The sequence below is a fragment of the Rhinichthys klamathensis genome, unplaced genomic scaffold (genome assembly GCF_029890125.1).
Source record: "Rhinichthys klamathensis goyatoka isolate OS25496 unplaced genomic scaffold, OSU_Roscu_1.1 h1tg000003l_1, whole genome shotgun sequence".
Classification (NCBI taxonomy): domain Eukaryota; kingdom Metazoa; phylum Chordata; class Actinopteri; order Cypriniformes; family Leuciscidae; genus Rhinichthys; species Rhinichthys klamathensis.
The window spans coordinates 6,170,419-6,185,000 of record NW_026606556.1 but is presented as its reverse complement, the minus strand read 5'-3'; the positions used below and the strand labels follow the sequence as shown (position 1 = coordinate 6,185,000).

Genomic DNA, 14,582 nt, shown 5'->3' with positions numbered 1-14,582 from the left:
ATAAAAACACATTTGATTTTTCTTTTTTAATCAATGTAGAATGTGTAACTGAAAAAATAAACAGATTAGGGCTCTGTTCGAGAACAAGAAATGAAAACCAATGCAATATGCTGAATGTCCAAAAGATTTTTTTTTTGCTTTTAAACTACGTGTATGTGTGTGTGTGTGTGTGTGCGCGTGTGTGTGTGTAAGAGATTTTGGTTGGGTGACATTTGTAGTTTACAGTTTGACAAAAGCACAATGTTGTGTTTTATTGCGATTGTACACAAATATAAGTAAACAGTTTGCAGTTTGAATAATGTCCTGTATGAACAAAAGGACGGAGTATGTTTTTATGTCTACATTGTTCAATCACGTCTCTCACACACACACACACACACACACACACACACACACACACACACACACACACACACACACACACACACACACACACACACACACACACAAAAACAATTTTTTCTAATCAGATCAGGCAAGTAATATTCTGTCTTGGCACACTTCATATAACTTTCAATCTTGTGTACTTATTTCATGTGTCCATTAAGTCCATGAGACCGTAGGGTGTCTCATTTTTCATTTTAGGATTCAGAAGTTTGCTCACGCATATGATATGTGCCCTCAATGCACACTTTTGCAGAGCCCACACCAATGCAAGCTCTACAGCACACATCTTCTCAACAGTCAAAGCGGGGTTAAGTTATTACCCGTCATGCACAGTAACCCTTAAGGCACCAGGGTGGCGGTGCCACCGGCTTGTTTATATATATATATATATATATATATATATATATATATATATATATATATATATATATATATATATATATATATATATATATATATATATATATATATAAATATAGCTGCGAGCAGCGATGAAGGGCCAAAGCCGGCGGCACCGCCACTCTGGTGCCTTTAGGTTACTAAAGGCACCGGGGTTGCGGTGCCACCGGCTTGGGCCCGTAATCGCTGCTCGCAGCTATATTTATATATATATATATTTATTATTATTTTACTACCTTTTGGGCACTTTTGGGGGCCTTAACGTGCTCGAAAACTCTTGAAACTTTGCACACATCTCAGAACCCGCGGCCATCAGGGCCGGGCTGAAGCTGGTACCCGGGCGTGGCAGGGGGGCTCGACAGCGCCCCCTGGAACGGGGTTTGAACACTTGGTCCATAAATCAAACACGCTTGCATGTAATAATATGAAACTCAGTACACATATAGATCTCATCGGTTCATATATACTTCATGCTCTTACTTTTTACCCCAGCCCAACAGGAAGTCGGCTATTAAGGGTTGTTTGGAAAACACATGCAATGGAATGTGAAATACTCCTCCTAGAGAATTCAAACACACGGCACGAAACTCGGTCAGCATGAAGTCAAGACACTGAGGATGAAAAATTGCCAGGGGATTTTTGATATCTCGAACGGTTTGGCCGTGGCGAGTAAACGAAATTATGGCGAGAAACGTGAAACAGGAAGTGTGTTATAACTACTGCATACATTAACTAATCTTGATGAAACTTCAGCAGTGTGTTCGTTGTAAGAGCCCGATCACATGGATGTGACTATTGTGAGTCAAAGTTATAGCGCCACCAACTGGCAGCAGGAAGTGTGTCACTTTCAAAATGCTTTTAAATCACCCTCTTATTTTTACCCGATTTGCTTCAAACTTCATGTGCATAATGTAGACACACGCCAGATGTAGACCTGTGAAAGGATTATTGATATCTTAGATACTGTTGCCATGGCAATGCATCAAACATTAATATTCCTTTTTTTAAGCTTTTTCATGCTTTTTTATGCTTTCGGGCACTTTTGGGGTTCTTAACGTGCTCGAAAACTCTTGAAACTTTGCACACGGGACAAAACCCGCGGCCATCAGGGCCGGGCTGAAGCTGGTACCCGGGCGTGGCAGGGGGGCTCGACAGCGCCCCCTTGAACGGGTCAGACAATTTGGTCCATATATCCAACACGCTTTACCCTATTTGCTTCAAACTTGATGTGTATAATGTAGACACAAGCCAGATGTAGACCTGTGAAAGGATTGTTGATATCTTAGATGCTGTTGCCGTGACAACGCATCAAACTTTAATATTCTTTTTGGATACTTTTGAGATTCTTAGCGCACTTTTGGGGCCCTTAACATGCTCAAAAACTCTTGAAACTTTGCACACGGGTCAGAAACCGCGGCCATCAGGGCCGGGCTGAAGCTGGTACCCGGGCGTGGCAGGGGGGCTCGACAGCGCCCCCTGGAACGGGGTCCGAAAACTTGGTCCATAAATCAAACAGGCTTTACCCGATTTGCTTCAAACTTGATGTGTATAATGTAGACACACGCCAGATGTAGACCTGTGAAAGGATTGTTGATATCTTAGATGCTGTTGCCGTGACAACGCATCAAACTTTAATATTCTTTTTGGATACTTTTGAGACTCTCAGCGCACTTTTGGGGCCCTTAACATGCTCAAAAACTCTTGAAACTTTGCACACGGGTCAGAACCCACGGCCATCAGGGCCGGGCTGAAGCTGGTACCCGGGCGTGGCAGGGGGGCTCGACAGCGCCCCCTGGAACAGGGTCCGAAAACTTGGTCCATAAATCAAACACGCTTGAATGTAATAATATGAAACTCGGTACACATATAGATCTCATCGATTCATATATCCTTTGTACTTTTACTTTTTACCCCAGCCCAACAGGAAGTCGGCTATTATGGTTTGTTTGGAAGCGTATGCCCCTGGAATTCGATATACTCCTCCTAGAGAATTCAACCAATCGCCACGAAACTCGGTCAGCATGAAGTCAAGACATTGAGGATGAAAAGTTGCCAGGGGATTTTTGATATCTCGAACGGTTTGGCCGTGGCGAGGAAACGAATTTATGGCGAATAAAGGAAACAGGAAGTGTGTTATAACTTCTGCATACATTAACTGATCTTGATGAAACTTCAGCAGTGTGTTCGCTGTAAGAGTCCGATCACATGGATGTGACTATTGTGAGTCAAAGTTATAGCGCCACCAACTGGCAGCAGGAAGTGTGTCACTTCCTAAAGGCTTTGAAATGACCCTCTTATTTTTACCCAATTTGCTTCAAACTTTATGTGTATAATGTAGACACACGGCAGATGTAGACCTGAGAAAGGATTATTGATATCTTAGATACTGTTGCCGTGGCAACGCATCAAACTTTATTATTCTTTGTTGATGCTTTTGAGACTCTTAACATACTTGAAATTGCATGAAACCCGACAGACACATCACATTTATTAGACAGTAGACATGTGCAGAGTTTCAGAAACGGGCGTGGTGAGGGGCTCAGTAGCGCCACCTTTTGTCAAAAGTGGGGGGATTGATTTTATCTACAGTAATAAAAATCGGTATGTGTATTGTTCTCCTCCAGCCAGACAACTTTCTAATTTACACTCAATAGCTCCAACCAACAGGAAGTCAGATATTTTGGTTTGAAAATTGTCATTTTATGTCTCTCTCTCTCTGAGCCTACGTCTATGTGTGTGTGTGTGTGTCTGTGAGTGTGGGGAGGGGGAGGGGGGCTAGATTAACCATTTGACTGCTGTGTGGTTTGGCCTGCATTAAAAAAGAAAAAAAAAAATGTCTTACGCCTTGTATTTTTTAAATAAGTTGTATTAATAAGTAAAGGCATATAACCAGTTGAATTGTAGTGCATTGAAAATAGTTTTATATAATTAGTTTATTAATTAAATTAACTTGGTCAGAAAATTTGGTCCATAAATCAAACACACTTGCATGTAATATTATGAAACTCTGTACACATATAGATCTCATCGGGCCAAACAACTTTAAGCCAGCCCAACAGGAAGTGGGCTATTTTGGTCTTAATGTGGATGTTTTGCAAAACCAGGCTCTACATTTTTACCCACTCCTCTTAAGTGGTTTATTTTATTCCCACCAAACTTTTTCAACATGATGAAAATACATTAAAGAAGCATAATTGTGAATATCTATTGAATATCTCTAATTGTTTTGCTATGGCGAGGGATTAAAGTCATGTAAAAAAAAATAAACACTAAAAGCCTCATATCTTCTAAAAATTTAATTATACACCATTTATTTCTAGATAAAATTATACAAATATCAGAACTAAACCCATTTTATTCTTGTTTTCAATTTAAGAATAATGTACAAGTTTAAAAACAGCCAGGATGCACTATTCAGTTAAAAAATAAATATATCAAATAATACATAGGGCTATACTGCCCTCTTGTGTTCAAAATCAGGTAGGCCTGTTGTATTTAAATATAGGTAGCTGCTATGTGACTCCGAGAATTTTTTCTCACCGGTTATTTGACGTGTAACACCGGGGGCTTTTATATCGCTAAGTTAAAAGTGAAAGTAAAGTAAGGACATTTATAGTGGTGGCGCTCACAGTGCGCTCGAATGAATTTCTATGGAAGTAGAAATGAAAAAACGTTCGCTCTGTTTTGCTCGCTCGTCGCCATGGACGCGCACCGTAATGAATGCCACTGCAGCCGCATACTTTTTAGTGTCACTTTAAAATTAGTGCAATATCGGGGGCCAATTGCTTGAATTGTGAGTTCAATAGTCTATTATTTTTCACGGAAAACACAACAACAAAAGAGTACAATGATAGATTCGCTTAAATAGGGGCTTTTACATAAAATAGCCTATTCCGTCATCATCTTTTCAGTCAGCTCTTCACTCTCGTGATTAATGAAATTTGACTCCTGTTGCTGATATTTGCTGCAACTTTCGTTCTGCTCACAATTTAGTAAGCAAACACGCTTCAAATGTGTTTTTATTTTATTTTTGTGTGTATATATGTGTGTATATATATATATATAGCTTATGTTTCAAATATGAGTTAATTAACAATCGTTTGAAAGAATGATACTTTTAAACATATCACTAAGCCGTCATTAGGTGTCGCCAGGCGACCGTCTTAATGAGCGAGTCATTGATTCATTTGTTCGAACGATTCGTTCGAACGGCTGAGTCATTCATGAATGAGACAGATTATGGATTGGTCATTGAATCTTTGAGTCAACCGATTCGTTCAAAATGCTGAATCATTCAGTAATGAGAAAACACGTTGCTGTGAGATGCTCGATGGTTCTGCTGTGATCTTTGTTTAACTAGTTTCACTGCTGAAACAGAAAAAAGTCAATATTGCATATAAAATGTAAGTGATTTGACTTGTGTGTGTGTCTGTGTGTGTGTGTGTGTGTGTGTGTGTGTGTGTGTGTGTGTGTGTGTGTGTGTGTGTGTGTGTGTGTGTGTGTGTGTGTGTGTGTGTATGATTGTGTCTGTTACTTTTTGGATATATATCTTTTTATTAAAAAAAAATAGGCATACAACCCATATATTTTAAATGTATTGTTTGCTTTAAATTACATTAAGATTTGTATGTTTGGTAATTGAACCTGAATGAATTTTAAATGAATGTGCTATATTTCAGAGTTTTCCTTAAAATTTGACCTAACACTAACTTTATTCTCATCTGAATGATAGATTATTTATTTCTGTATAAAATAAAAAAGAGATTTTGGTTGGGTGACAGTTGTAGTTTACAGTTTGACAAAAGCACAATGTTGTGTTTTATTGCGATTGTTCACAAATATAAGTAAACACTTATGAGATAGATGTTTATGGATTGATTGGTCATTGAATCTTTGAGTCAACCGATTCGTTCAAAATGCTGAATCATTCAGTAATGAGAACGCGTTGCTGTGAGATGCGCGATGGTTCTGCTGTGATCTTTGTTTAGCTATTTTCGCTGCTGAAACAGAAAAAAAGTCAATATTGCATCTAAAATGTAAGTGATTTGACTTGTGTGTGTGTGTGTGATTGTGTGTGTGATTGTGTCTGTTACAGTGATAAGAGTTTAACCCTTGTTAAACTTTAGACCTTGTCTTTTTGGATATATATCTTTTTATATTAAAAAATAGTCATACAACCCATATATTTTAAATGTATTGTTTGCTTAAAAATTACATTAAGATTGTATGTTTGGTAATCGAACCTAAATGAATTTTACATGAATGTGCTATATTTCAGATCATATATTTGTTTTCCTTAAAATTTGAACTAACACTAACTTTATTCTCATCTGAATGATAGATTATTTATTTCTGTATAAAATAAAAACACCTTTGATTTTTCTTTTTTAATCAATGTAGAATGTGTAACTGAAAAAATAAACAGATTAGGGCTCTGTTTGATGACAAGAAATGAAAACCAATGCGATATGATGAATGTCCAAAAGATGGCTCCCACAGACTGTTTTTAAATAGGATTGTTTGATATTTTTTGCTTTTAAACTGTGTGTGTGTGTGTGTGTGTAAGAGATTTTGGTTGGGTGACAGTTGTAGTTTACAGTTTGACAAGAGTTTATAGTTTGACAAAAGCACAATGTTGTGTTTTATTGCGAGTGTACACAAATATAAGTAAACACTTTGCAGTTTGAATAATGTCCTGTATGAACAAAAGGACGGAGTATGTCTTTATGTCTACATTGTTCAATTACGCCACACACACACACACACACACACAAACACTATTTTTCTAATCAGATCAGGCAAGTAATATTCTGTCTTGTCTCTTAAAAAAACAATATATATATATTTATGTATATATATATATATATATATATATATATATATGTGTGTGTGTGTGTGTATATATATATATAAATATAGCTGCGAGCAGCGTGAAAGGGCCAAAGCCGGCGGCACCGCCACCCCGGTTATAGCGCCACCAACTGGCAGCAGGAAGTCTGTCACTTTCAAAAAGCTTTGAAATCACCTGATTGCTTCAAACTTCACTACTATGATGTAAACACACGGCAGATGTAGACCTGGATGTAGACCTGACCTTTCAGAAGGTTGCTCTCGCATACTTTGTGGTTGACATGTGCCCTCAATGCACACTTTTGCAGAGCCCACACTGATACAAGCTCTACAGCACACTTCTTTTCGACAGTCAAAGCAGGGTTACGTTTTTGCACGTCGTGCACAATAACCCTAAAGGCACCAGGGTGGCGGTGCCACCGGCTTTATATATATATATATATATATATATATATATATATATATATATATATATATATAAATATAGCTGCGAGCAGCGATTACGGGCCAAAGCCGGTGGTACCGCCACCCCGGTGCCTTTAGGTAACTAAAGGCACCGGGGTTGCGGTGCCACCGGCTTGGGCCCGTAATCGCTGCTCGCAGCTATATTGTTATGATTGTGTTACGTAGTATGCTACGACCCCTCGAAAACAAGTTCTCTCTATTATTCCTAATAATAATAAAGAATAATTGTAACAATATTGCACATTATTACTGTTTTTCCCGTTTTATTTTTGATCAGTCAGTTGCCTTGTTGAGCATAAAAGACTTCGAATGTTAAATAATCGTACCGACCCCAAACCGTTGGACGATAGTGTATACCACTGCTAGATTTTGAATTTTAGATTGGATCAGGTTAGAATAACTTTCATTGTGGTTATTGAGTGTAGTCAGAAATACAGCAACACTCCCATTAGCAAATTAAATATGTTGGAATTGGATGAAAAAAAAAAAAAAAACACGACTCAGGATTTCATTCAAACATTTTAATAACACTAGAATTTTTTTTCCATCTCAACCAAAATATTTGTGGTTACCACAACTTATACCTTTGCATGTCAGCAGCATTTCATGATATGTACCTCACAACAGTGATAGTGATTGAACAGTGTCCTGAAAGGTTTCCCATTGGTTGAGTTTCAGAGCGTATCCAAAACAAGTCTTCATCCGAACCAGTGGTTTCCCATACATTCCCTGTTCCACTCCACACGACAGACCCAGCACCACTCAAACCTGCACTGTGGACGCGGACACACCATGTGCATACAGCCACCTGAGGGAGATCATGACAACACACACCGAGAGGGGCATTATCTGCACTGAAGGAGATAACAGCATCATTATGATACACTCTTCAAGTGTAAAGATAAAAACAAAGATAACCAACCTATTTTTAAAATGTGAAACAGTATTCAGGATATAATGCAAAACATTTCATACAATAATATGCTCACAAGACCATATATATATTTATATAACCATTTATATTTCTGGCATTAACTAGACGCAATTTGCTGAATTAACCATTTGTGTATATATTTGTAAACACTCACCGGCCACTTTATTAGGCACACCTGTTCCACTGCTTGTTAACACAAATATCTTATCAGCCAATCACATGACAGCAACTCAATTCATTTAGGCATGTAGACACGGTCAAGACGATCTCTTGAAGTTCAAACTGAGCATCAGAATGAGGAAGAAAGGGGATTTAAGTGACTTTGAACGTGGCATGGTTGTTGGTGCCAGACGGGCAGGTGTGTGTATTTCAGAAACTGATGATCTACTGGGATTTTCACACACAACCATCTACAGGGAATGATCCGTAAAAGAGAAAATATCCAGTTTTGTGGGAGAAAATGCCTTGTTGATGTCAGAGGTCAGAGGAGAATGGCCAGACTGGTTCAAGCTTATACAGAAAGGACTCGTTATAACCGAGGTCTGCAGAAGAGCATCTCTGAACACACAACATGTCCAACCTTGAAGCAGAAGAGCTACAGCAGCAGAAGAGACGCCGGTGACACTCCTGTCAGATGAGAGCAGGAAACTGAGGCTACAGTTCACACGGGCTCATATAAGATTAGAAAAATGTTGCCTGATCTGATGAGTCATATATTGGCATACACTACATGAAAGCATGAATCCATCCTGCCTTGTATCAGCGGTTCAGGCTGTGGCTGGTGGTGTAATGGTATTTTCTTGGCACACTTTGGGCTCCTGAGTACCAATGAAGCACCGTTTAAACACCACAGCACACCTGAGTATTGTTGCTGATCATTTCCATCTCTTTATAACCACAGTGTACAGTCTTCTAATGGCTACTTCCAGCAGGATAATACTCATGTTACAAAGCTCAAATCATCTCAAACTGGTTTCTTGAACATGTTCACTTCACTCAAACGGCCTCCACAGTCACCAGATCTCAGTCCACTAGAGCAGCTTTGGGATGTGGAGGAACAGGAGATTCACATCATGGATGTTCAGATCTGACAAATCTGCAGCAACTGTGTGATGCGATCATGATAATATGGACCAGAATCTCTGAGGAATGTTTCCAGCACCTTTCTGAATCAATGCCACGCAAATTAAGACAGTTCTGAAGGCAAGAGTGGGTCCAACACGGCACTAACAAGGTGTACCTAATAAAGTGGCCGGTGAGTGTATATTAAAAATTCCATTGTGAGATACAGTATTTTAATGCAGTGTGCTCTGTATACTGCACACTGTGGATAATAATTTAGCTTAGGGCTCTTTAAAGGGATAGTTCACTTTGAAATTAATTTTTGGTATGTTTTAGCTTACCTCAAGGGCATCCAAGATGTAGGTGTCTTTGTTTCCGCAGTAGTTTCAATTTTGATATTTTTAGGTCAAACCGTTCTTGTCTGTCAGTCATATAATGCAGGTCTATGGTCACCACCTCAAAGAGCATGCACAGAGAAGTCCAAATTAAACATGATTTAATGACTCGTAAATGTAAGTACACATTGATGGCCTAAGACACGAAACGAGCGGTTTGTGTGAGAAAACGAACAGTATTTATATCGTTTTTACCTCTTGTAACCACAGCCACGTCCAAGTGATCTGAGGGCGCCGGCGCTTCGGTCTTTTCCGGCAAGCGGCGGAAGTGATCTCTCGTGCGTGTACGAAAAAAATTCAAGGTTGTCTGTTGATATATCGAAATCGTCTTCCATTGCGATTTCCTGTATATCTAAATATGTTTAGATCTTCACAGTGAAAGGTAACACTTCCGAAATCTCTGTGTAAACAATGAGTGACGTACACGCGCGAGAGATCACTTCCGGCGCTTGCGCAGACCGAAGCGCCGGCGTCCTCAGATCACTTGGACGTGGCTGTGTTTACAAGAGGTAAAAACGATATAAATACTGTTCGTTTTCTCACACAAACCGCTCGTTTCGTGTCTTAGGCCATCAATGTGTACTTACATTTACGAGTCATTAAATCATGTTTAATTTGGACTTCTCTGTGCATGCTCTTTGAGGTGGTGACCATAGACCTGCATTATATGACTGACAGACAAGAACGGTTTGACCTAAAAATATTAAAATTGAAACTACTGCGGAAACAAAGACACCTACATCTTGGATGCCCTTGAGGTAAGCTAAAACATACCAAAAATTAATTTCAAAGTGAACTATCCCTTTAAGAGCGGGTTTGCGGCCCCTAGGTGTCCGTAGCAGGACAGCAGGTGGTTCACACACTATTGTTTGAATTCAAAAGAAATTAAAATCTGTGTGGAACAAAAATTCAAAATAAAAAAGTCCCTTCCATATTAAAATGCATAATGTAAAATGAAAATGCTTATTTTTATCAATAATGGGGGATAGAAGTACAGTTTCTTACAATAGCATGCACTGTATAACGGTCCTAGATCACATCATTTTCACGACTCACAAGTCACAACATTTCATGGAGTTGAAGATTAGCTAAACAATCGGTGTGTTGTTAAACAACAGTCCGAACCAATGAACACACTGCACTTCTATCCCTCACAGCTCGTATTAATTCCTGTCAGAAATGAAATATGGCGCTATTGCATTAGCAGTGCTGAGATTACTTATAAAGTGTAGTCTGATACTGATTACAAATTACATGACAGAAATTATAATTAGAAACGGTCTATTACATTACACATTTTAGGTAATATAATCTGATTATAATCCATTTAATGCCGTTTTAATAAAGTCTGATTACGTAACCCATATTACATATAATCAGTGACTACCCAGCACTGTAAGTAGTAAGTAATAGTAATAATAAGAGCAGTATGGTAGTACTGTATTCTGAAAAGCCCCTGAGAGACTAGAGAAAGGGAAAAGGTCCCATCCATACCGTTCTTTTCCACAGGAACTTGGCATTTGGGACAGGGGTGAGTGGTTTGGGCTATAGTGTCCTGTGAGGCCTGATCCCAGCGGGCAAGACGAGCCGCTTCTTCATCTACAATATAACCCTGAAACACACACACACACACACACAGTAGAGCAGGGATCACACACAGCACGGCAGAGTTGAGCTTTAGATTCCTCCTCTTCTATGGCTCTTTCATGAATCAGGTGATTTGTGAACGGCTTGCAGGCATTGTCCGGCACTAAGACTCTTATGACTATAATCTCGACCCAAAATGGAGATGACTGATGATATCTGGCCAACATAAATTGAACTGTGCTCATGCATATGTGATGAAGTCATATTAAAAGTGTGTGGTTCTCACCTGTAGGGCACGTCCTGTTGCTGTGGCCTTCGTGTGTGTGCAGGAGCCCTCGTGATACTCGTCCTTACAGTCCCTGCAAAACACCAACTGACACAAACAGAAGATCACTTTATGCCACAGCTCTCATACTGATCAGTAATTATTAGTATTATTAGTATTACAATAGTTATTTTCTTTCACAATAAAAATAGGTCAATTTCACTGCATTGTGGGATAGTATTATATGCGTGTGTGTGTGTGACTGTTTTCTATCTGAACATATTTTTTATGTGATCAATCTGAATTTTCAGCATCATTACTCCAGTCTTCAGTGTCACATGATCCTTCAGAAATCATTATAATATGCTGATTTGCAGTGTTGAGCATGTTACTTAAAAAAAGTAATTAGTTATAGTTACTAGTTACTTCTCACAAATAGTAACTGAGTTAGTAACTGAGTTACATCATTATAAAAGTAACTAATTACCAAAGAAAGTAACTATTGCGTTACTTAAAAAAAAAAAAAAAATCAAATAGGCCTATGTCAAATAATTTGGATGCCCCCAGTATTAAATATGTTAAATTAATGAAATGGACACTTAATAGTGTAGATTAGTGTTCAATGTTTTATAATAATAATTTATACTATTTTAATGTTGCTGTGGGACAATGTGAGAGACGCCTATTAAATTCAATATATTATTCTAAATATTAGCATTACTATAGTAGAACAATAAAACATTATAGATGGTTTACTTAATATCGCACAGACCCCAACTGGCCAACAAATAAGTTTAAAAATAAATTATGCTTCTTAAGAAATGTACCAAAAATGAATAAATAATAATAAAAAATATGCATACTCTTTGTGCATATTAAAATGATAAAACTGTTACACAACTTCACAACTAGTAGACTGTAGCCTGAGTATTTTCTTCCTAACAAAAGTAAACAGTTTAACAAGTGCTCTCTTAATATAATACTGAACAATTTACCAAAAAAAAAATATATATAATACTAAAATATAATATTTTGGGGGTTTATTTTTATAATAGCGAACGTCATCATCAGAGATTATTTAAGCCAAATTCTAGACATGTTTGCCGCACGTGTTTACAACCGGTCAAACAAATATGTTTTCTGTGAATGTTCCCTGCAGGTTATTTTCGGGTTTATTTTATAACCTAAACAGAACGTTACCTGACGGTAATTTTTTAGATTTTACTTGTATAACCCTGTAAATTAATTAACGTTGCAGATATGTGTCATTTATTTATAAACAAACTATATAATGCTCGGAGTCGGACACCCTCGGTCTCTCTTGCGCAACTGTTGAGCGCGCTCTCGGACACATTCGGTCTCTCTCGCGCATTGAGCGCGCTCGCGCCAATCGCTTCGCTTTTGTCCACTCCGGCGCCTCATAAACACACACACACACACACACACACCAGAGAAAAAAACTTTGCAGGTCCTATGGCGGAGAGAGAGCCTACTCGGATGAAAGCCGCTTCAGTGAGTTCAATTATAGTAACGCCACATTTTTTTTGTCAGTAACGGTAACTGCGTTGTAACGGGGGAAACAGTAATTCGTTTGATTACTCGTTACTGAAAAAGATAACGCCGTTAGTAACGCCGTTTATTTATAACGCCGTTATTCCCATCACTGCTGATTTGATGCTTTTGGTTAACTGGAAACATAACCAACATACAGGTGAAATTCGAAAAATTAGAATATGGTGGAAAAGTTCATTTGTTTCAGTAATTCAACTTAAAAGGTGAAACTAATATATTATATCGACTCATTACATGCAAAGTGAGATATTTCAAGCCTTTATTTGTTATAATTTTGATGATTATGGATTACAGCTTATGAAAACCTTTTCACAATATTCTAATTTTGAATTTGGGGTTTTCATAAGCTGTAATCCATAATCATCAAAATTATAACAAATAAAGGCTTGAAATATCTCACTTTGCATGTAATGAGTCGATATAATATATTAGTTTCACCTTTTAAGTTGAATTACTGAAATAAATGAACTTTTGCACCGTATTCTAATTTTTCGAGTTTCACCTGTATAACACGTGAAGTTGTTGATTTTTACAATGGTAAAATAATGTAAACTATTCCAGAATAATGTGCAGAGACAACTAAAAGCTGTGTTAGTATTTTAGTAATATATATATATATACAGTATATTATAGTATGTATTCATAATTTGAATTAGCTTTAATCTTTTTATATTTATTTATTTATTTATTTTAAAGTTAATATAATTTAGGTAATATTAAAAGTTGAGGAATGTTATTGCTTCTGCCATTTTTATTAGTTAAAAAAATTGATTTACTTTATTCTTTATTTCAGTTTTAGTGCTTACATTTTTTTCTCAGTTAGTTGCCAAGGCAATCTTTCTAGTTTCCGCCCTAATGTTTTATATTTGATCACAATTAGCAAATATCTTTAAATAGTTTTAGTTAACAGCACTGACTAGATGTAAGCCATTTATCACAGGTTTAATTCCCCAATACTTGCAGACACTTTGTCCTCGGTCTGTTTGAATTATCATTATGTTTACAATACCAGTTATGACGCAGCTAGCACAAATGCATATTGACGCAGCATCGGAAGGCCACACAAGAGGGCAGTGTTTCTCCATGCCCTCCTCTTCCTCGTCTGAAGCTCCACTGATCTCGTGTTTCTTCAGAGATCAGACTGTGTGAAGTCGGGAACATCACATCATCTCTTTGCATTATAATTCCAGCTGCTCGTGACAGATCCTCCTCTCAAGGTCTAGAGACAGATGCTTCTTTGTTTTCCCTCTCTCCAGTAATGATGAGAAAACAGAGTTCTTTCGACAGCCACTTTCTTTCTACTTTTTTTTTTTTCACCCCGGCTATCATTTGTTCCCTCTCAGACGCGAACACCCTTCATGTTTATTACCCTGGTCGCTGGCGTGACGTCCTTCTCCAGCTCATTTCTCCGGAGTGTGTGTGTGTGATACCGTGCGTTTGATGCGGAACAGTGTGAAACCCAAGTTCTTAGTGTGAAATTAATGCCACTTTGCAGTCCTGGACAAAGTGTATCGGTTTCTTTACTTTTCGAGGAATGGAATATTTGAATTGTCAAGTCAGTTCTCGTCGCTAATAAGCATTTCAACAACAGTGATGTTATCAATAACTCCCAGAATCCTCAGCAGATCCAGAACATCTGCCATGAAGCCGATCATCGCTCTTGCTT

At 38.0% G+C, this 14,582-nt stretch overlaps 1 protein-coding gene across 1 annotated transcript in view; it reads right to left on the bottom strand.

Moving 5' to 3' along the window:
• Positions 1-7,767: 7,767 nt before the first annotated feature.
• The window catches only part of prkn (parkin RBR E3 ubiquitin protein ligase), a 233,418-nt gene continuing 226,603 nt past the window's right edge, over positions 7,768-14,582 (bottom strand). Inside the window, exons 10-12 of the mRNA XM_056250233.1 lie at positions 11,366-11,452; positions 10,987-11,104; positions 7,768-7,909 (exon numbers count right to left, since the gene is read on the bottom strand). Of these exons, the coding sequence (XP_056106208.1) occupies positions 7,800-7,909; positions 10,987-11,104; positions 11,366-11,452 (315 nt within the window). The 3' untranslated portion in view covers positions 7,768-7,799. The remainder of the gene's footprint in view (positions 7,910-10,986; positions 11,105-11,365; positions 11,453-14,582) is intronic.